This window comes from Hemicordylus capensis, chromosome 2 (genome assembly GCF_027244095.1).
Source record: "Hemicordylus capensis ecotype Gifberg chromosome 2, rHemCap1.1.pri, whole genome shotgun sequence".
NCBI lineage: Eukaryota > Metazoa > Chordata > Lepidosauria > Squamata > Cordylidae > Hemicordylus > Hemicordylus capensis.
In genome coordinates, this window is record NC_069658.1 from 202,933,369 (window position 1) to 202,953,037 (window position 19,669).

At 46.0% G+C, this 19,669-nt stretch overlaps 1 protein-coding gene across 3 annotated transcripts in view; it reads left to right on the forward strand.

Moving 5' to 3' along the window:
* MARCHF9 (membrane associated ring-CH-type finger 9) overlaps positions 1–19,428 on the forward strand; it is a 53,562-nt gene extending 34,134 nt beyond the window's left edge. For 2 of the 3 annotated variants that reach the window (XM_053302773.1, XM_053302774.1), the window contains exons 3-5: positions 6,005–6,160; positions 9,071–9,263; positions 18,369–19,428. In XM_053302773.1, coding sequence (XP_053158748.1) covers positions 6,005–6,160; positions 9,071–9,263; positions 18,369–18,697 — 678 coding nt within the window. In that variant the 3' untranslated portion in view covers positions 18,698–19,428. The remainder of the gene's footprint in view (positions 1–6,004; positions 6,161–9,070; positions 9,264–18,368) is intronic. The other variant, XR_008317682.1, reaches the window with a different exon arrangement.
* The last annotated feature ends 241 nt before the right edge of the window (positions 19,429–19,669 follow it).

A 19,669-nucleotide genomic window follows, 5' to 3' on the forward strand; every position in this document is an offset into this window, starting at 1 on the left:
GTGACAGTCTTTAGATGTCTGCGAGCATACAGTTCTCTCTGGAGCCATACAGTTCCCTCTGGGAGGGAGTTCCACAGTCTGGGGGCAACCACAAAAAAGGCTCTGTACCATGTGCACAGCCTCTGCAGACATCGGCGCATGGAGCAGAGTCCTTCTGTAAAACCTCATTGGGCAAGTTCCCTCTCCTATAGTACCAGGACTGGCTAAACTTGGTGGCAGATCTAACTGTGCTGGTGTGTAACTTGTGAACTGAGCTTGAGAGATTGAAGTGGTTTTGGTGACTGTGTACCTTTGAACTGACTTGTGAAGTCCAAGTGAGCTGCTTGGGCCCATGCGGTTCTGGGAGTTTTGTAGATCATGGGTCCACTTTGACGTTCCATGAAAGAATGTGCTCTTGATCTTTATGTTAAAGATGTAGAAATAAGTTCCGGTCCATGTTTCTGTAAACCTGCCTCCTTTTTGGCCCACCTCCTACATCTGAGCAAGCAGGCTAATTGCCTGCTGATATTGGTGACAGCAGCATATAATGAAACTAGATAAAGGCCTGTTAAGTTTCATAGGAGGGGAGTTGCAGGCCTTGCTTCAACCTACAGGTGAAACTCGAAAAATTAGAATATCGTGCAAAAGTTCATTAATTTCAGTAATGCAAATTAAAAGGTGAAACTGATATATGAGATAGACGCATTACATGCAAAGTGAGATAAGTCAAGCCTTAATTTGTTATAATTGTGATGATCATGGCGTACAGCTCATGAGAACCCCAAATCCACAATCCCAGAAAATTAGAATATTGTGAAAAGGTTCAACAGTAGGCTCCAGGTGTCCCACCCCAATCAGCTAATCAATCCATAACACCTGCAAAGGGTTCCTGAGCCTTTAAATGGTCTCTCAGTCTGGTTCATTAGGAATCACAATCATGGGAAAGACTGCTGACTTGACAGTTGTGCAGAAAACCATCATTGACACCCTCCATAAGGAGGGAAAGCCTCAAAAGGTAATTGCAAAAGAGGTTGGATGTTCCCAAAGTGCTGTATCAAAGCACATTAATATAAAGTTATGTGGAAGGGGAAAGTGTGGAAGAAAAAGGTGCACAAGCAGCAGGGATGACCACAGCCTGGAGAGGATTGTCAGGAAAAGGCCATTCAAAAGTGTTGGGGACTTTCACAAGGAGTGGACTGAGGCTGGAGTTAGTGAATCAAGAGCCACCACACACAGATGGATCCTGGACATGGGCTTCAAATGTCATATTCCTCTTGTCAAGCCACTCCTGAACAACAAACAACGTCAGAAGCGTCTTACCTGGGCTCAAGAAAAAAAGAACTGGTCTGTGGCTCAGTGGTCCAAAGTCCTCTTTTCTGATGAGAGCAACTTTTGCATCTCATTTGGAAACCAAGGACCCAGAGTCTGGAGGAAGAATGGAGAGGCACACAATGCAAGATGCTTGAAGTCCAGTGTGAAGTTTCCACAGTCTGTGTTGATTTGGGGAGCCATGTCATCTGCTGGTGTTGGTCCACTGTGCTTCATTAAGTCCAGGGTCAATGCAGCCGTCTATCAGGAGATTTTGGAGCACTTCATGCTTCCTTCCGCAGACGAGCTGTATGGGGATGCTGACTTCATTTTCCAGCAGGACTTGGCACCTGCCCACACTGCCAAATACCAAAACCTGGTTCAATGACCATGGGATTACTGTGCTTGATTGGCCAGCAAACTCGCCTGACCTGAACCCCATAGAGAATCTATGGGGCATTGCCAAGAGAAGGATGAGAGACATGAGACCAAACAATGCAGAAGAGCTGAAGGCCGCTATTGAAGCATCCTGGTCTTCCATAACACCTCATCAGTGCCACAGGCTGATAGCATCCATGCCACGCCGCATTGAGGCAGTAATTGCTGCAAAAGGGGCCCAAACCAAGTACTGAATACATATGCATGCTTATACTTTTCAGAGGTCCGATATTGTTCTATTTACAATCCTTGTTTTATTGGTTTCATGTAATATTCTAATTATCTGGGATTGTAGATTTGGGGTTCTCATGAGCTATACACCATGATCATCACAATTATAACAAATTAAGGCTTGACTTATCTCGCTTTGCATGTAATGCGTCTATCTCATATATCAGTTTCACCTTTTAATTTGCATTACTGAAATTAATGAACTTTTGCACGATATTCTAATTTTTCGAGTTTCACCTGTACTCTCCATACACACTCCTGACCCTCAGTTGCCCTCCTTCTGCACACTTCCCATTCTGTCATCCATCCCTGAGGTGATCATCTCAGGCGGAGCAAAGGCAATTGGGCTAGGTCTGCATTTCCGATCCTGCCTCTGCCCTATGTTTTCCCAAACCATATATGGCCCCTTCCTGGGAATTTGGCTTCCTTCCTGCTAGTCAAAAAGCCAAACTTCCACAACCCTGAAAGCCAAATCCTGACTCTTCTTCATGAGCAGAGTAAATTGTGAAAATTCCAGAATGTTGTTTGACCTTCTCATTCAATTCAGTTTGATTTGCTAGACACAAGCTCCATTCAGCATCAATAGAATTAGTAAGAGCTCTTTGGGTAATAATAGCCCTATTATTCGGATATTCATTTGGGTGTGTGTGTGTGTGTGTGTGTGAGAGAGAGAGAGAGAGAGAGAGAATGGTATTTGGGGTTGATGATAATGATATGATATAGTGCCAACCATGTACATATGCTTTAGAAAGAATGAGAGGAGAGGATACTGCCTTGAGGGACTTGCAGTCTAGATATTGGTTCAGGGGAGACAACAGAGGAAGGGGAAGGAAATGGAGGCACGGGTAAAAAGGGGAGTAATATGTGGATATTTAAGTTACATGTATTGGGCTTAGTTACAGTGGGGACTAAGCCATTGTGCCAAAGACTTCATGGGGAATGTGGGTTTAAAAAAGTATAAAGGCCTTCTAAAGGAAAAGAAAGCATTGGCCTTAAGATCCCTGTGGAAGGACCTCTTTGAGGCAGCTAAAGGTGCCAACGACTCTAAGTTTTGGCACTTAGTGAATGTGCAGTGGCGCACTCATCCCCTTAATGCCAGCTGTGTAGTATCTATGAACGATTGGGTGACTCATTTTAGTGATTTTTATAATCTCGGGGAGTTCCCTTCAGTCCTGGGAAGTTGGATTTTAGCTCTGTTCCGGGATGGCCACCAGTTAGGGTATTGGACGTGGAAAAATCAAAAAGGAATTTGAAGGAGATAAGAGAGGAGGCATCACCCAGTTGTTCCTAAAGGCCGTTCCAAGCATTACGGGCAGCAAGAGAGAGAGGCTGGAGTTGTCTGAGAGAGCAGGAGATCTTCCTATGGTTGAGGGTGGGAAGCTGGGGGTTGCTGACAGGAGTACTGTATTTACCTAAATCCAAGACTAGGTCCCTCCCACCCCCAGTTTTTTTTTTGGTTTTTTTTGTAAATATACATTGATTGCTGTTAGAAATCAGGAGGTTGTCTTCAATTCAGAGTCCTGTTCCTTTGAAGTAAATGCAGGTATAACCTGTATTTAATCTCTACTTTTTAAGGGTATTGTCTTAAATTCAGAGTCGTCGTTGATTCGGGTAAATAAAATATAATGAAATTTGAGGGCTGGGAGGTAGGAAGAGGCTTTGAAGATAAGGACAAGGAGCTTTATGTTGGGGAGAGAGAGAGAGAGAGAGAATGTTAACTACCGGAGAGAGTGTGGCTGAGGGTGGTAGTGGTAGTGAGAGGGCTGTGGTTAATTCTAATGCTATGATTATTATAAACTGTAAGTGAAACTTGATGGTATGAAGGAAAAACCAACACACTTTTAATAACAACAATCACAACAAAAGACTGCCCTGAATCTCAAAGTGAACTTTTAGCAGCAGGGACACGCAAAGCAAGGCCTCACCTGATGATCTGAAGACGTGGGGAGAAACATATGGAAGGAAAGATTCCTTTAAGGACCTAGAACTCACTCAGCCCAGAAATGTGTATTAAATTCTCCATAGACAGTGATGGGAAGCCACATCCAGCTGTGGTTTCCCAGCACTGGTATGCGAGATGAAAAGCATGCCTATCCTGATGTTGGGGGTGGCTCCTCGGTGAGGTGATGGCCTCAGATGGTGCCTGTGCAATGGGTGGTGAGTGCGGGCCTCCTGCCCGCCCTCCGCAGACCATGTCTCACCTGCTTGCCACTCCTGGCTACCCCACTGCCCTCTTTTTCTGTCCCCACACCTTCTAGCCTTTCCCCATCGCAGCAGGGAGGGCTCTTAAACTGCAGATTCAGCAGCAAGGGCGATGAGAGAGGAGCGTCTTCTTCCCTTGCTACCAAACCGGCTGTGTAAAATCCATCCTCTGGAAGGGAAGAACAGGAGTATAAGGGAGGCGGTGCTGGCCCCGACCCTGACACTGCTGTCAGCATAAGGGAGCTTCACAGCACAAGTGCCTCCTTGCAGTGGCCTTTTAAATCATCTATGTGCCCCATGATCCAGTGTCAGTGTGAATAAACATAATGGCCACCTCCATGGGAAAATGGCCACTGGCAGCGGCCATCTCTCCCCCCCGCCCCAGTACAGTGGCTTTTAAAGAAAAATCTACTGCCCCACGATGACACTGCATCACAGGGTAGATGGGTAATTAAAATGGTTGCTGCAAGCAAGCAGCTGTGCAGTGGAGTTCCTGTTCAGAGCAATACTAGTTACAAGTAAGTTTCACCTTATCTTTTATCCCCCCCACCTTGAAGAAAAAAAATGAATGGCAGCAAAAATGAATTGAAATCACATCAAAACTACCAAATTAACCAATAAAGAATCAAACAAATGAAAACAAAAATAAAATGAACACCATTTTTCTTTTCTTGCACTCTTACCAGCCAACACAGGTAATGCTAGGCTAGATGGGCCAATTATCTGATGCCGTAAAAGGCAGCTTTATACATTCACACCTGCTATTCTGATTCTTCACCTAATGGACACACACAGACATACCCACCCATCCCTGCCCCACACCATATCTTGTTTCCTTTTTATCTTCTATCTTAGTTCCCTTTCTTTATACTTGTTTGATTGAAAACAGAAGGCTGGATTTTCAGTAATTCCACAGAGGCCCCTCTCGAACAACAAGGACATAATTTAATCCTTAGAAGCCTTTTTTTTCTTCCTGGCAGTTTTGTACCACCCAAAGGGATGATATAGGTGGGTCTCTGGAGGTGTGTTCATGTGTGTGTGGTTTTTCTTATTTCTTTTTCAAAAATGTTATAATTCTTTGCTTTCATTTAGATTATTATTAATTATTATAGGTAACAAAAAAATCTTAATAACTTATTGGAAACAATGACAAAAATACCTGTGTAGGAAAAGCAGAATTGTGAGGTGTCCCCACCCCCGGCCCAGATTCATGGATAGACAAATATTTGAACTTGGGTCTCTTGCATCCAAAACCAGCCCTTGTCTCCTGGCCCTCCTCATTGTTTGTGTGACAAATGAACTAATCCAGCCAGTGGTTACTGATGTCTCTCTGCTATCTCACCCTGCCCCTTTCCTTTCTTGTTGCTGTGAGAACCTGAGCAACAGGACAATGGGGCTGAGTGGTCCTATATCTGGATTGTGAAAAGCAGCCCGGTGGTGACCCCTGTGCTCCTGGTCTTCTAGCTGACAGGAATCCACAGCAATTTCCTTGTCCAGGCATATATCCACAACACATCATTAATACTTCCTGCAAGTGGGTCTGAAATATTGATGCTAATTGCTCCTCTTGCTCTCCAGGCCACACATTAAGCAGGTGGAACTAACAAACCACTCTTTTTAAATGAAGGAGATTTAATGGACTGTAAGTCCAGAGATGGCCGGTGTTACCCAGAATCCTCTTTGGGAGATGGCTTGTTCTGATTGGTTCTGGGGGATCCTAGGATGGTAGGTGGCTTTTCTAAGGAATGACGTCTTCCAGGAAGCGTGTGTGTGATGTTGGGGTGTAGACGATCAGTGAACACCTGCTTGGATTAGGCCTGTGACGCTCCAACTCTTTTCCTTGCAGGGAGAGCTGCTGAGCCCATGTCGCTGTGACGGTTCTGTCCGCTGCACACACCAGCCCTGCCTGATTCGCTGGATCAGCGAGAGGGGCTCTTGGAGCTGTGAACTGTGCTACTTCAAATACCAGGTCTTAGCCATTAGCACAAAGAATCCCTTGCAGGTAAGTGCTGGAGTGGCTAAAGCCCTGTTTGGCAAACTAGTTCTAAGGCCATGGTGAGGGAGGGGGTGGCCAGGTGTGCACAGGCGGTGCACGCACACTTACACTCACACACAAGCACACTGGCTAACCAGCAAGTCAAGCTAGCATGCTACCTTTTCCTCCCCTCTCATTTTCAGGAACAATGGGGCAAGTGCGAGCCTGAAAATGTGACCCCAGTTCCTCGTGCCCTTGCAGAGGATTTGGGAACCATTTTGCGCTTGCTCTATCCTGCCCACCACCACCACCATTCCTGTCCTCTCCACATAAACACCCCTTTGCCCCAGTCTCACTGAAGATCCTGCCTAGAGCTCTTCTTTGCACAGTGAATATTCTCTCCGTGTGCTCCCATGTGGTGAATTCTGTTGTGACTTTCCAAGCCCACACTGGGAGGTGGGACTGAGGGGGAAATGTTCACCACACCAAAGTGATAGCTAAACATCTGATTGTGGAGACATTGCCGTGGCAAAAATGAATTGGTCCTGAGTCATGCACAGATGGATGGTTTGCTTAACAACATCAATTCTTGTCCTTAACCCCCAGGGACAAGCTGTTCAGAGGGAAGGAGACAGAGCAGCTCTCTCCCCTCCCCTCCCCACACCACCCCTCCTTCCCATGACTTTTCAAGTAACAAAAAGCTTGCAAGAAAGACAGGGTTGTAGCACTCGGCTCCAGCCCTTAGAGCTGACTGACCCAGTGAGACACTCCAACTTTCATTGCAAAGATTGTGAAGGGAGGAGTTGGTGCATCCTGAGTCCAGTTGAGGCACATTCTGGGGTAGATTGAAGGGAGGTTCATGCCTTACCTAGCATCCGCCTGCACAAACATGCACCTACATATGCAAGGAAGTGCCACCTCACACTTCAAGGAACGTTGCTCTAGCTCTGAGGTGCCCCCCCCTTCCAAACTTTCACTCTTTACACAATCCTTTCCACCTCAACTTGGAACCGCAGCACATTGTGGCAGATTCTGGGACATGATCTAGTGCAGGGTTTCTCAACCGCCAGTTCGTGGACTGGTGCCGGTCCGCGAGGCATTGGGTACTGGTCCGTGAGGCATCACTAATAAAAACCACCCTTACAAAACCAATTTTGGACCTGTGGGGGCTGCTGCCACCGTGAGCTCTCCAGAGCTCATTTTTAGGCAGGCTGCTGGATAATGTTCATTTTGAGGAAGCGAAATGAACATTATCCAGCAGTGAGGGCTGCCGGCCTAGAAATGAGCTCCGAAGGACTTGCCCAGGCTAGGTGGATCCCAGGCCCTGCCCCTCTGCACGTGACATCACACACAGGGGCAGGGCCCGGGATCCACTGAGCCTGGGCGAGTTCTTCAGAAATGAGTTCCAGAGAGCTCCTGCTGGCTCAAAAAATGGGTTTTTTTTGGGGGGGGGTGCCTGGGGGTGAGGGCAGCAGCATGGGGGGCAACCACTTTACTAACTGCTGGTCCGGGAAACTGCGCACGAAGAATGTACTGGTCCGTGACTCAAAACATGTTGAGAAACACTGGTCTAGTGCATGTGCCTCTATAACCTGGGCTGCTAGCCAGGCCTTTGGGGCCTCTTGAACCGAGGGTGTGAGCTCAAGAGCAAACCCAACGTTCTCTGATGGCTGCACATTTTAGGGGAGGATGGTTGTGTTGGGCAAGCTGATTTGGGGGGAGGGTGGTCTGCTGCTGCTGGTCTTCTCATTCAAGAGCCCTTGATAAGCTACTGAGAAACCTCAAGGTTCTTAGGATATATTAGCCCATAATCCAGACGTTATGTTATACAAGTGTACAGATTATGTCTGTACACATGTACATATTTTTGTGTGAATGACTGTGCATGCGTTCATTTCAAAAGTGAACCCGGATACAGTCCCCTCAGATGCATGGTACAAGCCTTATTCACACATTAGCCCTATTTATAGGAACACAGGAAGCTGCCATATACTGAGTCAGACCATTGGTCTATCTAGCTCAGTATTGTCTTCACAGACTGGCAGCGGCTTCTCCAAGGTTGCAGGCAGGAATCTCTCTCAGCCCTATCTTGGAGAAGCTGCCAGCAAGGGAACTTGGAACCTTCTGCTCTTCCCAGAGAGGCTCCATCCCCTGAGGGGAATATCTTAGTGTTCACATGTGGTCTCCCATTCAAATGCAACCAGGGCGGACCCTGCTTAGCTAGGGGGACAAGTCATGCTTGCTACCACAAGACCAGCTCTCTGCTCATGTTCTGTACAACACTTGTACAATGAGTGTACAGTGTACACAGGTACAGTCCTCTATACAGGTATAGTTATTCACATATTCTGTTGAATGCAGATACAGCAATACACCTCCTATCTGGATCCTGCATTTCAGGGGGCCTGTACCTGGGTTCACTTCTAAAATGAATGCAGGTACAGTCATTCACACAAACACACATACGATCATACAGACATCTGCACACTTGTACAACATAATAGGGCTATAGATAGGAAGCTTACTGCTGTACTTGTGTTCAACATAACATGTGAATGACTGTACCTTTGTACAGATCTGTACTTGTGTACACTGTTATGTTCCATAACCCATGTTATGGAATATAACATGTGAATAGGGCTATTGAGAATCCTTATTCTAGGTCATTTTTCCTGTTCGCTTCTCCTGATCTGATCCCTTTTCAGAGTTTGGAAAGAAGGCCACAGAAGAAGACATGGGGACCAAAAATGTGCAATATTTTAGTATCAGAATTATTCTGCTAATACTGGAACAGCCCACCTTGCGTCTGTTGTTCATTAGCCTCTCAAGTTTCTGCACCCTCTGACTGGCAGGATAATCCCACATCAGTGCTTCTCCATCTTCCTGACAAAAGCACCCCACCAGCATTAACCCCTCTGTACCCTGTTCTCTCTGCAGTGGCAGGCGATTTCTCTGACAGTGATTGAAAAGGTGCAGATTGCAGCCATCATCCTGGGTTCTCTCTTCCTCATTGCCAGCATCTCGTGGCTCATCTGGTCCTCCCTGAGCCCCTCGGCCAAATGGCAGCGGCAGGACCTGCTCTTCCAGATCTGCTATGGCATGTATGGCTTTATGGACATCGTCTGCATAGGTGAGAGTTCCCTCTTCCTCCTCCCCAACTCCTCTCTGGTTGCTTAGAAAACATATGGGAAACTCCCAATTTACCCACCCAGTCGGCAGGAATTGTGGATGCAGGCAAAAGCCAAGCAATTTCTCACTTACTGTGGAATTCCCCTATGGAATTCCAATGCAAAGGAAATTTACAGTGCCTTTCCGAAGACTTCTAGCCATTTGAGAAGTCTAATTCTGAAACAGTCCCTCCTAGGTACAGTCTAGGGAGCACAGCAATACACTAGGATGAAATTGGGAATGGTAGGCTATGCTTCCATTGTCGTCCGAAAGACTTTTGACCTCAGGCAAGTTTTATTGCATTTATCCTGCTTTTCCTTGAGAGTGTAACAATTTGCTACCACACCAAGGTTAATGCCTTTTCTTTGGTTCCCTCTGTGGCATTTTAAAATCACTGCCAGTAATCTTTAAGCTGCAGAGTGATTTGTGTCCCTCAGCTTGATACAAGCGCTCCGCTTTGTATTGTCTGCAGAATTCAGTATTCTGTGAATATCAGCTTTTTAAAGAACTATATACATCCCATACGTTTCTAGTCCCTAAGAATGTGAATATGGTGAGTGATTACCAATATAAGGGAAACTCCCAGAAGCTGAGGTGGAAGGGAGTGACTGAGATTTCCTGTGTGGTCAGGTAGTTGGGACTGCAGTTCCTTGAACAGCTTCTTGTCCCTCCCTGCAACTAGAACAAACAAAATCAGTAATGCATTATGAATAAATATATGCAGCCGTATACAGGGCTTAGCTTTTCTTGGTACTGAGTTCTCACTGTCCTGAACTTGGCCTTGGGATCTCTATTGAATGCCAGCTGCAAACTCGGCTCAGTATTTGTAGACAGCATTTTTTAAACTGCAGCCAACTAGATGGGGCTATCGCTCAGCGCTACAGCATTTGCTTAGCATGCAGAAGGCCCTAGGGTTCAGCCCCTGGCCCTGCCAGGTAGGTCTGAGAAGGTTTCAGGTAGGAACCTTTGAGCTGCTACCAGTCAGTGTAGGCAATACTGAGCTCGATGGACCAGTAGTCTGACTCAGTGGAAGGCAGCTCCCTATGTTCCTAAGTCCAGTGTGCCTGAGATTAGGGATAGCAATTTTCAAGAGAGAAACGTGGCTCCCTGGCTGAGTTTGGCCTCAGCATCTTTCATTTCAGAGATGAAGCGCTGCTTATAATGGCACCTTTTGTTTTCTTAGAATCAGGATCAATTACACTGAGTGAGCATGGCTAGCTGCATATTTTACCTGCCTGTCTGTCTATCCCACCCCTCCAAATCACAATCAAACACAATAAAACTTCTAAAGTGGTGTGAACTGAAATATTAAACTGGATCTTTAGAATGGTGTGGATAAAATGCTGCAACAGAATCGACCCTCAAATCAGCCTTAAGCAACCAAAACTAATCAACAGTTACATGTTCATAAGTCTCAGGAGGCCACAGGTTCTAGTTGTAATCCTAAGACTCCTGGCTTTCTTTTCCTAAAGCTTTTCAGCCTCATGGCTGCAGAAATAATTCTTGAAAATATGTTTTCAGCAGTGCAGAAGAATCTGAAATAAGAAGGCAGGAGGAGCCCAAATTCAGTAGTTAGTTCAACTTACTTTCAAGCTTATGCTCATATATCTAGTCGTCCCCGTCCGCCCCCCCCCCCAAGGGCTGGTGGCAGAGTTTTCTTTTTAAAATGAACACTTAAGAGTTTTTGAATAGAGCCACACAGTGTAGCTTGTTGCCCACACCATTTTGGAAAGTGATATGGCAATAGTGAGAATTGCATGATGGCTTTGTATGAGGATTAGCCGCAGGCTTGTAACTCATGAAATATTTCTGACGTGGCCCTCGGAGCGGAACACATGGCCTGTCCTTGGAGGGAGGAGGAGCCGTCTGTCATCGAGAATGGCATATCCTGGTTGACTAACCATCAGGGCTTCCTCCCCTGCCCACTCCAGCCCACTCCCATCCACCCAGAGCCTGCTGCTTCCCTCTTCCCCCTCACTTCTGTTCCCCCCCTCCATGCCAGGCGGTCCATTCTATCAAGCCTCTTGCCACTCTTTAATCCCTAGCTGATTTACATGCCACAGTTCCAGGAACAAGTCTTTGAAGTTCGCGAAGTGCCTGTCATTCCGATAGGTGAGGAGGTGGTGCCTGTGGAAAGAGGGCATCATGAATATTGCAAGGATCTCTGCGTGGGGGCTCTGGGGAACTGCTGCAGGGTAGCAGTGGAGTGTCTAGTGCAGCACACAGCGAGCAGCTTCTCAGAGACCTGGCAGTAATGTGGAGGCATATTCACTTGGCGGTGCCTCTCAGTCACTGTCTTGTCTCCTGTCATGCTCTTTGGCTATTTGGACCTGTCAAGACCTTAATGCATGCCCTGCCCTCCCTTTTTGTGTGTAAAAAAGGAAAGGAGAAAGGAAAAGAAGTAAATAGTCCCCCTCCTCAGACCTTGGGAATTTATGCTGACAGAAGCAAGTTTATGCTTGAACAGACTGGAGACAACTGCTTACAACAGACTCCAGGGTTTGACTCCATATGGCCCTCACTGCCACTGTGCCATAAAACCCATGATCTGCCTACCTAAGTTTGGTCAAGCCAGGTTTGCAGGTATTAATCGCACTTTGATCTGGACCCTGAAAAAGCTGAAGCTCCTTATGATAAACATGATACGTGCTGCTGCATCGGATTGTAAATGTTTTGGCATGACTATAGAGCTGTTCACATACTGGCTGACCTCCAGACTTAGCGCACTAGTGCAACGAACAAAGATGCGTCCATGCCGGAACATCACTTTGGAGATGTGGGTGTCAGACAGGGTGCAGCCTGTTAAAGTCCTGTGGGCCTGGCCTCGGAGAAAAGGGGCAGGGGCAGTTCACCTCACCCTTCTCCTCCACCTAGCCGAGTTTCCCTCTTGGTGCCTGGTTCGTCTCCAGAGACCCAGGCACCATCTGGCTCCAAGCTGACCTCATCGCTGGCCTACTGTTCCTTAAATATGGTGTCACAGGCCAGACATCCTACTGCCATCTCACCCCTCCCTCCACCGCCCCCCCCAGCCTTTATTCGTGGGCTGTTCCTCAGCCCTGGCGTCTGGCTACCCACCCAGGCCACCTTCTCCCACCCTGCCCTCTGGCCCTCCTGGTTCTGTGCTTCCTGGGGCTTCCCTCATCTGCACCAGCCCACTGACGTAATCAGTCAGCATTGGAGCTGATTCCACCTCGCTGCAGCACTCCTCCTTGGCCTGGGAAGACGCCCATGTCTGGCTTGCCCCGGCGACATCCGCAGGTGCAACTTTCCAAGGGGTCTGGCTGCCTCTTCTGAGACCCCTCCGGCTGGCAGGATGAGTAGCAGGGGATCAGTCCAACATATCTGGATTGAGGAGGAGGTTTCAGAGGAGGAGGAGCACCACAGGTTGTATAAGTGCACCCTGTTGCAGCAGTTCAACACTAGTCTGGAATTCATACTCCTGACTTAGTGGAATTAACTAGTGTAAAATAATTGCATGAGCGCAACATGTTTGCACTAGTACACTGTTAATCTGTTTCTCATGGTGGTCAACCAGATGCCTCTGGGAAGTCCTCATGCAGGCAATGAAGGCTTCTTGTGCTTTTGCCCCCCACCCCCAGCCACTCAGTCAGAGGTATACTGCCTCTGAACATGGAGAATCCTCATAGCCATAATGACTAGTTGCCAGTGATCGATACAGTACTTCCTCCATGAATATCTAATCCCCCTTCAAAGCTGTCTCGCTAGTAGCTATTACATCCCATGGCAGAGACATCCTTCCATTGATTATGCACTGTGGGAAGAAATACGCCCTGGTCTGTCTTGCCAATCCATTGAATTGGGTGACCCCAAGGACTAGTGTAAGCCACCTAATGGTGCAGCGGGGAAACGCTTGATTAACAAGCAGAAGGTTGCTGGTTTGAATCCCCGCTGTTACCTATATCAGGCAGCAGTGATAGAGGAAGATGCTGATAGGCATCCTCTCATACTGCACAGGAAGAGGCAAGGGTAAACCCCTCCTACCAAATAAAACCACAGGGCTCTGTGGGCTCCAGGAGTTGCAATCGACTTGACGGCACACTTTACTTTACGTTTAAGTACTAGTGTTAGGGAAAGAAGGAGAAGAAGATGTCTCTATCTACTTTCTCTGCACTGTGCATGATTTTATAAATGTCTACCGTGTCTGCCTTAGTCATAGCTGTTTTTCTGAACTAAAGAATCACAAACACTTTAGCCTTTCTCCCTAAGGCACATGCTTCAGCCCCTAAGCATTTTTTGCCCTTTTCTGCACCCTTTCCAGCTCTTCAATACTCATTTTGAGATGGGGTAACCAGAACTGTACAGAGTATTCCAAGTGCAGTCACACCATAAGTTTATTTAAGGCATTACAATATTGGCAGTTTAATTTTCAGTTCCTTTCCTAAGAATTACTAGCATGGAGTTTGCCTGTTCCTCAGCTGTAGCACACTCAGTTAATGTTTCCATTAAGCTATCTACCACAACCCCAAGTTTGTGCACCTTTTGTTCCTTGACCAAGGCTTCAATTTTCTGAAAGAAATCTTGCCTTTCTATAGCTTCCTTGATTTTTCTCGTTAACTATACTGGTATCCTCTTGGATTTTCCCTAATCTGTGGCACACATTCTAGTTGTTTTTGTGGTTTTGAATAACCTCCAAGTATTTTAGAGAGTTTTGACCCTCTTGACTCTTCGCTAAAACTCTTCACCTCATTTTTGAAGCATTTCCTCTTGTGAAGTACCATGTTTTGGACTTGTTTGGCAATTCCCCATTTACATATATGTTGAATTGGATAGCACTGTGGCCACTGTTCTCACCTGATTCAGTAACACTGCATCATGCATGAAGTCCCAGGTGGTACTAAAGATCAAGCCCAGGATCACCTCCGTTCTGCTCAGTTCCATAATCAGCTGTTCTAAGGCACAGTAATTCAGGATACCTACCTATAGGCATTGCAACACACTAGATTATTATTATTGGGCATGATCCAATCAAAGTTAGCAGTTTTCTATCGTATTTATTAAAATTGGACAGTTACGTGCTTAAATGTTTTCTGTGGGTATCAGTGGCATTGTAAGTACGTAACCTTAGATGGGCCATGCCCAATATTATGATAGATAATCTGATTAAGGCTAGGTATTTCACTGATTAAGGCTAGGTATTTCACTGATAATCTGATTAAGGCTAGGTATTCTTAGCTGCGCCATGTTTCGTCTTCAGCTGATCAGAAATTCAGGAGTATCCATCCCCTCCTCTTCTACAAGTAGAGTAGCTATTTATGTATAATTCAGAAGACAAACTAGACGACGTGCCTATTGCGTGATTGGATCCCCTATGTGTGATTTTGTAAGGTACACATGTTGCAGGGGGGTAATCTGGATCAGGACATGGTGGAGGAAACCTGATCCTCTCACCATTGTCCCTAGTTGGAACAGGACTTCCTGCAGCTGCTGTTTGCCCCAGCAAAAGTACTCATTGGCACTGATGGGAGCTTTCCCCACTCGTCAAGTAGTAGCTGCAATGGGAGGGATCTAGATCGGGACCATGGCGGGGGTAGGGTTGAAGGTGCCCTACCTGTATCACAACCCTGATTTGAATCAGGGTCCCCACCAGTGTTCCCTCTAACAGGGATTCCCAGATGTTGTTGACTACAGCTCCCATCATCCCCAACCAAAGGCCATTGCAGCTGGGGATGCTGGGAGTTATAGTGAACAACATCTGGGAATCCCTATTAGAGGGAACACTGGTCCTCACAGGTACTGTTTACATTAAAAAAGAAATCCAAGCACACAGGCCCCAATAGTGTAATAGGTATATCGTCCATTTTGGCCCTGCATCTTTTGATTTATATATAAATAGCTACTCTGTAGGAAGGAAAGTCTGGCTGGTCTGGAAGGCGCATCGGTGCTAAGTCACCATTCTATAGCCACGTGTTTAATCCACTGAATGGGTGGGTGACTCTCCCCCCTGCCGCCCTGCAGTGCACCTTTGAGCAGGAATTGCTGGCAGCTTCCATATCACATGCCTGTTGACAGTGGCCCCAGGCATGGTTGAAGGTGAGTGGCAGAGTTGGGGCCTGGGACACCCTGCGGCTGTTTCTGCCCATAGGTTTTGAGACAGGCTGGATAGTTGACTGTGAGCGCTACGCACCCTTGATTGGAGAGGAAGCCTTTTAAAATTGGAAGCCAAAGACATTCACGCAAGAGCCCAGGCCCAGTTGTGTGGCACTGACGGATGAGCTCTGGCGAGACGGAATGATAACCGCAGGCCCTTGTGGGAAGGGAGTGGGGCGCTGTCATTGAGAAAAGAATGAATGACTTTTCCATTTCCCATTGATTCAAGAGGGACACGTGTCGCATGGTAATGACCCACGTTAGGAGCTCAATTGATTGTCACTGGGTGGCGTCCGGTCAGGAGATGATATTTATAACTCACTGGTGCATTTGGAATTGAGTGCATGGAGGGGGTTGAGGGAGAGTTGATTTTAGAAGGCTTGTCTAATATTTTTCATTTATGTTTTTTAAACAAAAAGCACCACATAAAAATAAAATAAAATGGGGGCACGGGCAATATAGCCATTACAGACACTTCAGCATATCATTTAGACATATGTTCTTAAATGGTTTGTTAAACCCCCATATATATCTAGGTTCCAATTTTCCTCCAGCAGTCTTAACCTTGTTTGTTTGTTTGTTTGTTTGTATGAAACATTTAATATACCGCCCACTCCAAAGACTCCGGGCGGTGCACAAAAACATGCAAACAAGGCAGCATTAAAAATTACATTGTAAATTAAAAACTAAAGTAACTAACAAAAAACAAATGAAGTAAACGACAGGGCAAAAGCCTGGCAAAAAAGAAAAGTCTTCAACTGAGATTTGAAGATCAGTAAGGAAGGGGCTAGACGAATCTGAAGGGGAAGAGAGTTCCAAAGAAGTGGGCAGCAACCGAAAAGGCTTTATTCATTGAGGCTTTATTCACAACCAGCCTAACCTTCTCTGGGCTGCCCCAAGCAGGGTTAGGCTGGTCGTGAGAAGCAGCAGGATCCACGCAGATTCCTCCGCTCCCCTCCTAATCTAACCCCCTTAATAAACCTGACATTTAGCTGAGGTTAAGGTTACACCCTTAACCCAGCTACCAGGAATCATATGATAAGAGTGCCCGTCAGAGGGGGGAAATCCCCTATGCAACGTGCGTGCCACGCATTGCATTGAGGGATGCTTGGAGGCTGGAAGAACAAGTTCCAGCCCCAGATCCCTCCACCCTGCTCCATGCTTCACAGATCAGGGCCGTCTGTGTGGGCACATGGGAGGCATGCCGAAGCTGACCTGCTTGGTCATCTGGGGGGAAGGAAAGTGGAAAGCAGCCTTCCCCCAGTGCCCTCCCCGCCTTCCTGGGGCAATCATGAGAATCGCCCCATTGTTTCTTAATACTCATGTAACCAGTTTTTACTTGTAGGTATTTCAATGAATGCTCATTTTCTTGCAATATTTAATATTGCAATTAGAATTTATGCTTGTTACCAATTCCATAAACAGGCCCAAAAGATGGTCTAACATGGAGAGAGGTAAATCATATCATTATCTTTGAAATTATTGTATTTACTCCCTTCCCAAAGATTTGTATTCTTTCACGCTACTGCCATATATGTTTCGTATCTCTTATATAGTGCCAACATTTCCCAGATGTTTGTTTACATCCATTCCCAAATCCATACGGCATGTAAACAATGCTTATCTGACTTAAAACAATAAGTTTGCATTCTTTTGCTATTATAATCCATTATTTGCATCGTCATAGTCAAGACTCGAGGGCGGGGTGGGGGACACTTTTTAATGTGGACTAACCTCTTATTACTTTTTTATATAGCACCATAAGTGCATGCATTACATGTTACAGAGTCATTAAATATCCTTGCCCCAGTGAACTTATCATCTATATTTTCATCATAGAAGAGGAAGGGCAGGGCGGGGGAAGCAAGGATAACAAGGGTTGAGTATGCAAATATTTAATTACATATTGTTGAGTTTCATTTCAGTTGCTAGAGGAAAAAAATGATTTTTGGTGTGAGGAGTCAATTTATGAAAATGAGAACTGATCATTTGGGGGCAGGTGGGTGTCATGGAGTAAGAAAGAAATGGCACAAAATTGAATTCAGATTCTGCCCCCAAAGAGGCCAGTTCTGTGCTCAGCCCCAAATTCCATGCTCAAAGTGAAATTATGCAAATCCATATAATGTATGCAAAGGTGCTTATTTTACCTTTAGAATGCTCAATATGCATGGTTTATTTTGAGCCTAATATTTGGGTTGTTCCGGGTTAGGAAGGTTTAGGGCAAAGAACAGTATGAGGTCGGGAAGGAAGGAATAGATAAAGACACCTGAGGCATAGATGACTGGGGGAGCATGAGAAGCAGCTGTGTGGCAGTCTTCTAAGGCAGGGGATTTTGTGGACACTTTTTTCATGTCTTCTTCACAATCATGAGGACTAGAAACAAACAGAATTCCTTCAGCATCTAAATAGTTCCACCAACTACCCATGTTCTTATTTGTTATATTTACTATGAATGTCTTTCCTGTTCTGTTTTAAGGATTCAACATGGATTACAGTGTTTTTTAATCTCTTCTTACATTCATGACAGCCATGTGAATTAGGTTAGGCTGAGAGATAGTGATTTGCCCAAGGCTACCTAATAATACTCAGCTTTCATGGCTGAGTAGAGACTTGAACCTAGATCTCCCACATCCAAACCCAACACACTGGCCTTGTGAATATTGCATGCAGAATCTCAGAAAACAAATTACTATGGCAATACGGCAACTTCGTGGTAAAATCATTCAGGCTTAAGTTGAAAATAGAGCTGGGAGACTGAAGTAAGAAACTGGGTGAAAAGTGAAACCATTCTGACCACTTTGCTGGATACCAAATTCAACACAGATTCACTCAATGCTTCGTTTTAAGATCTTTGCTGGTCACTGAATGTAATACTGTGGTCATATTGTTGCCAGCCAATAGCCCTGTTTCTCACCTTTGTTCAGGCAACATGTTCACCTCTCCCTGCTTCTCTCCACAGGTCTGATTATCCATGAGGGCTCCTCAGTATATCGAATATTCAAGCGTTGGCAGGCGGTGAACCAGCAGTGGAAGGTGCTGAACTATGACAAAGCCAAGGACCTGGGGGAACCAATTGGCGGGAGCACAAAGCCCGGAGGGCGGAATTCACGGACGAACCCCTCCTCAGGGAGTGAGAGGACCTCCCAGCGGGGCCAGCGGGTTAGGACTATTTTGAACCATCACTGTGGCTATACAATTCTGCACATTCTCAGCCACCTACGGCCGAATGAACATCGTGGGGGCTCCAGTTCCAGCCGTGAGGTTGTCATGAGGGTGACAACTGTATAATAACAGCCTATGGAGTCTTTGCCAAGAGGGAGAGGCTCCACAGTTTCCATGGAAGGAAGAGGCCGATGCCTTCACTTCCGCACAGGCTCCATTTTGAGCCCCTACGGGGTAGGCCGCACGCTGTATACTGTCTGAAGCAGGAGGTACCTGGTTCTGTGGCTTGGCCACAAAACCCAGCCCACCTCTTCCTCGTCGTGCGTGGGGAGTGCCTCAACTTGGTTGCACCTTCCTGCTCTCCCATCAATGTGAATTTTCTCTCTCTCTCCAGGCCTGTGGTGAAAGGAGAGACCCTGTCCTCCCAGCTTCCCTTGTAAGACTAAACTCCTTGGAAGTGTGGTGGGGTTTTATTTATTTAATTTTTTAAAGCAACCCCTGCCTGGTTCCTTCTTGACGAGTCTTGGCGCCAACCAATCCAGAAATTTGAAAACATTTTTACCTCATCTTTCAAAGGAAATCCTGCCAGAAGACCAATACCTTTCCACCCCATCCCATTGGTCTCTCTATCCAAGAGACACCAACCAGAGGAGTGCTGAACTTTTACCCATCCAAAAGAAATTTTTAAAAAATGGTGCAATAAACATGTTTCTTAAAGCAAAATGGCATCTCGCAATAAGATACCTGTACATTTCATCTTTAATTTAATGCATGGAGATCTGTTTCTCTCCCTCCTCTCCCTCCCCTCTTTTCCTTCTCTCCATCTGTGGGAGGATAAAGAATCGTTTATATACAAATAGGTGTCTTTCAGGTCCATTGTGCTCTCTTTCCTTTTTAAACATTCTATCGCAATCAGGTAGGAGTTTGTATGATAGATCATCCAGTGAGTATGTGGAGTTTAGGAGTTGGGGCAAGCCAGGGGAGTTTATGAGCTAAGGGATCTCTTGCATTCTGTTTTAGGGCCTGTTCCGGAAAGAGTCCGAAATCTTACATATACCAAGATTTGATTATGGTGGTGGTTACTTTGCTTCTAAGAAT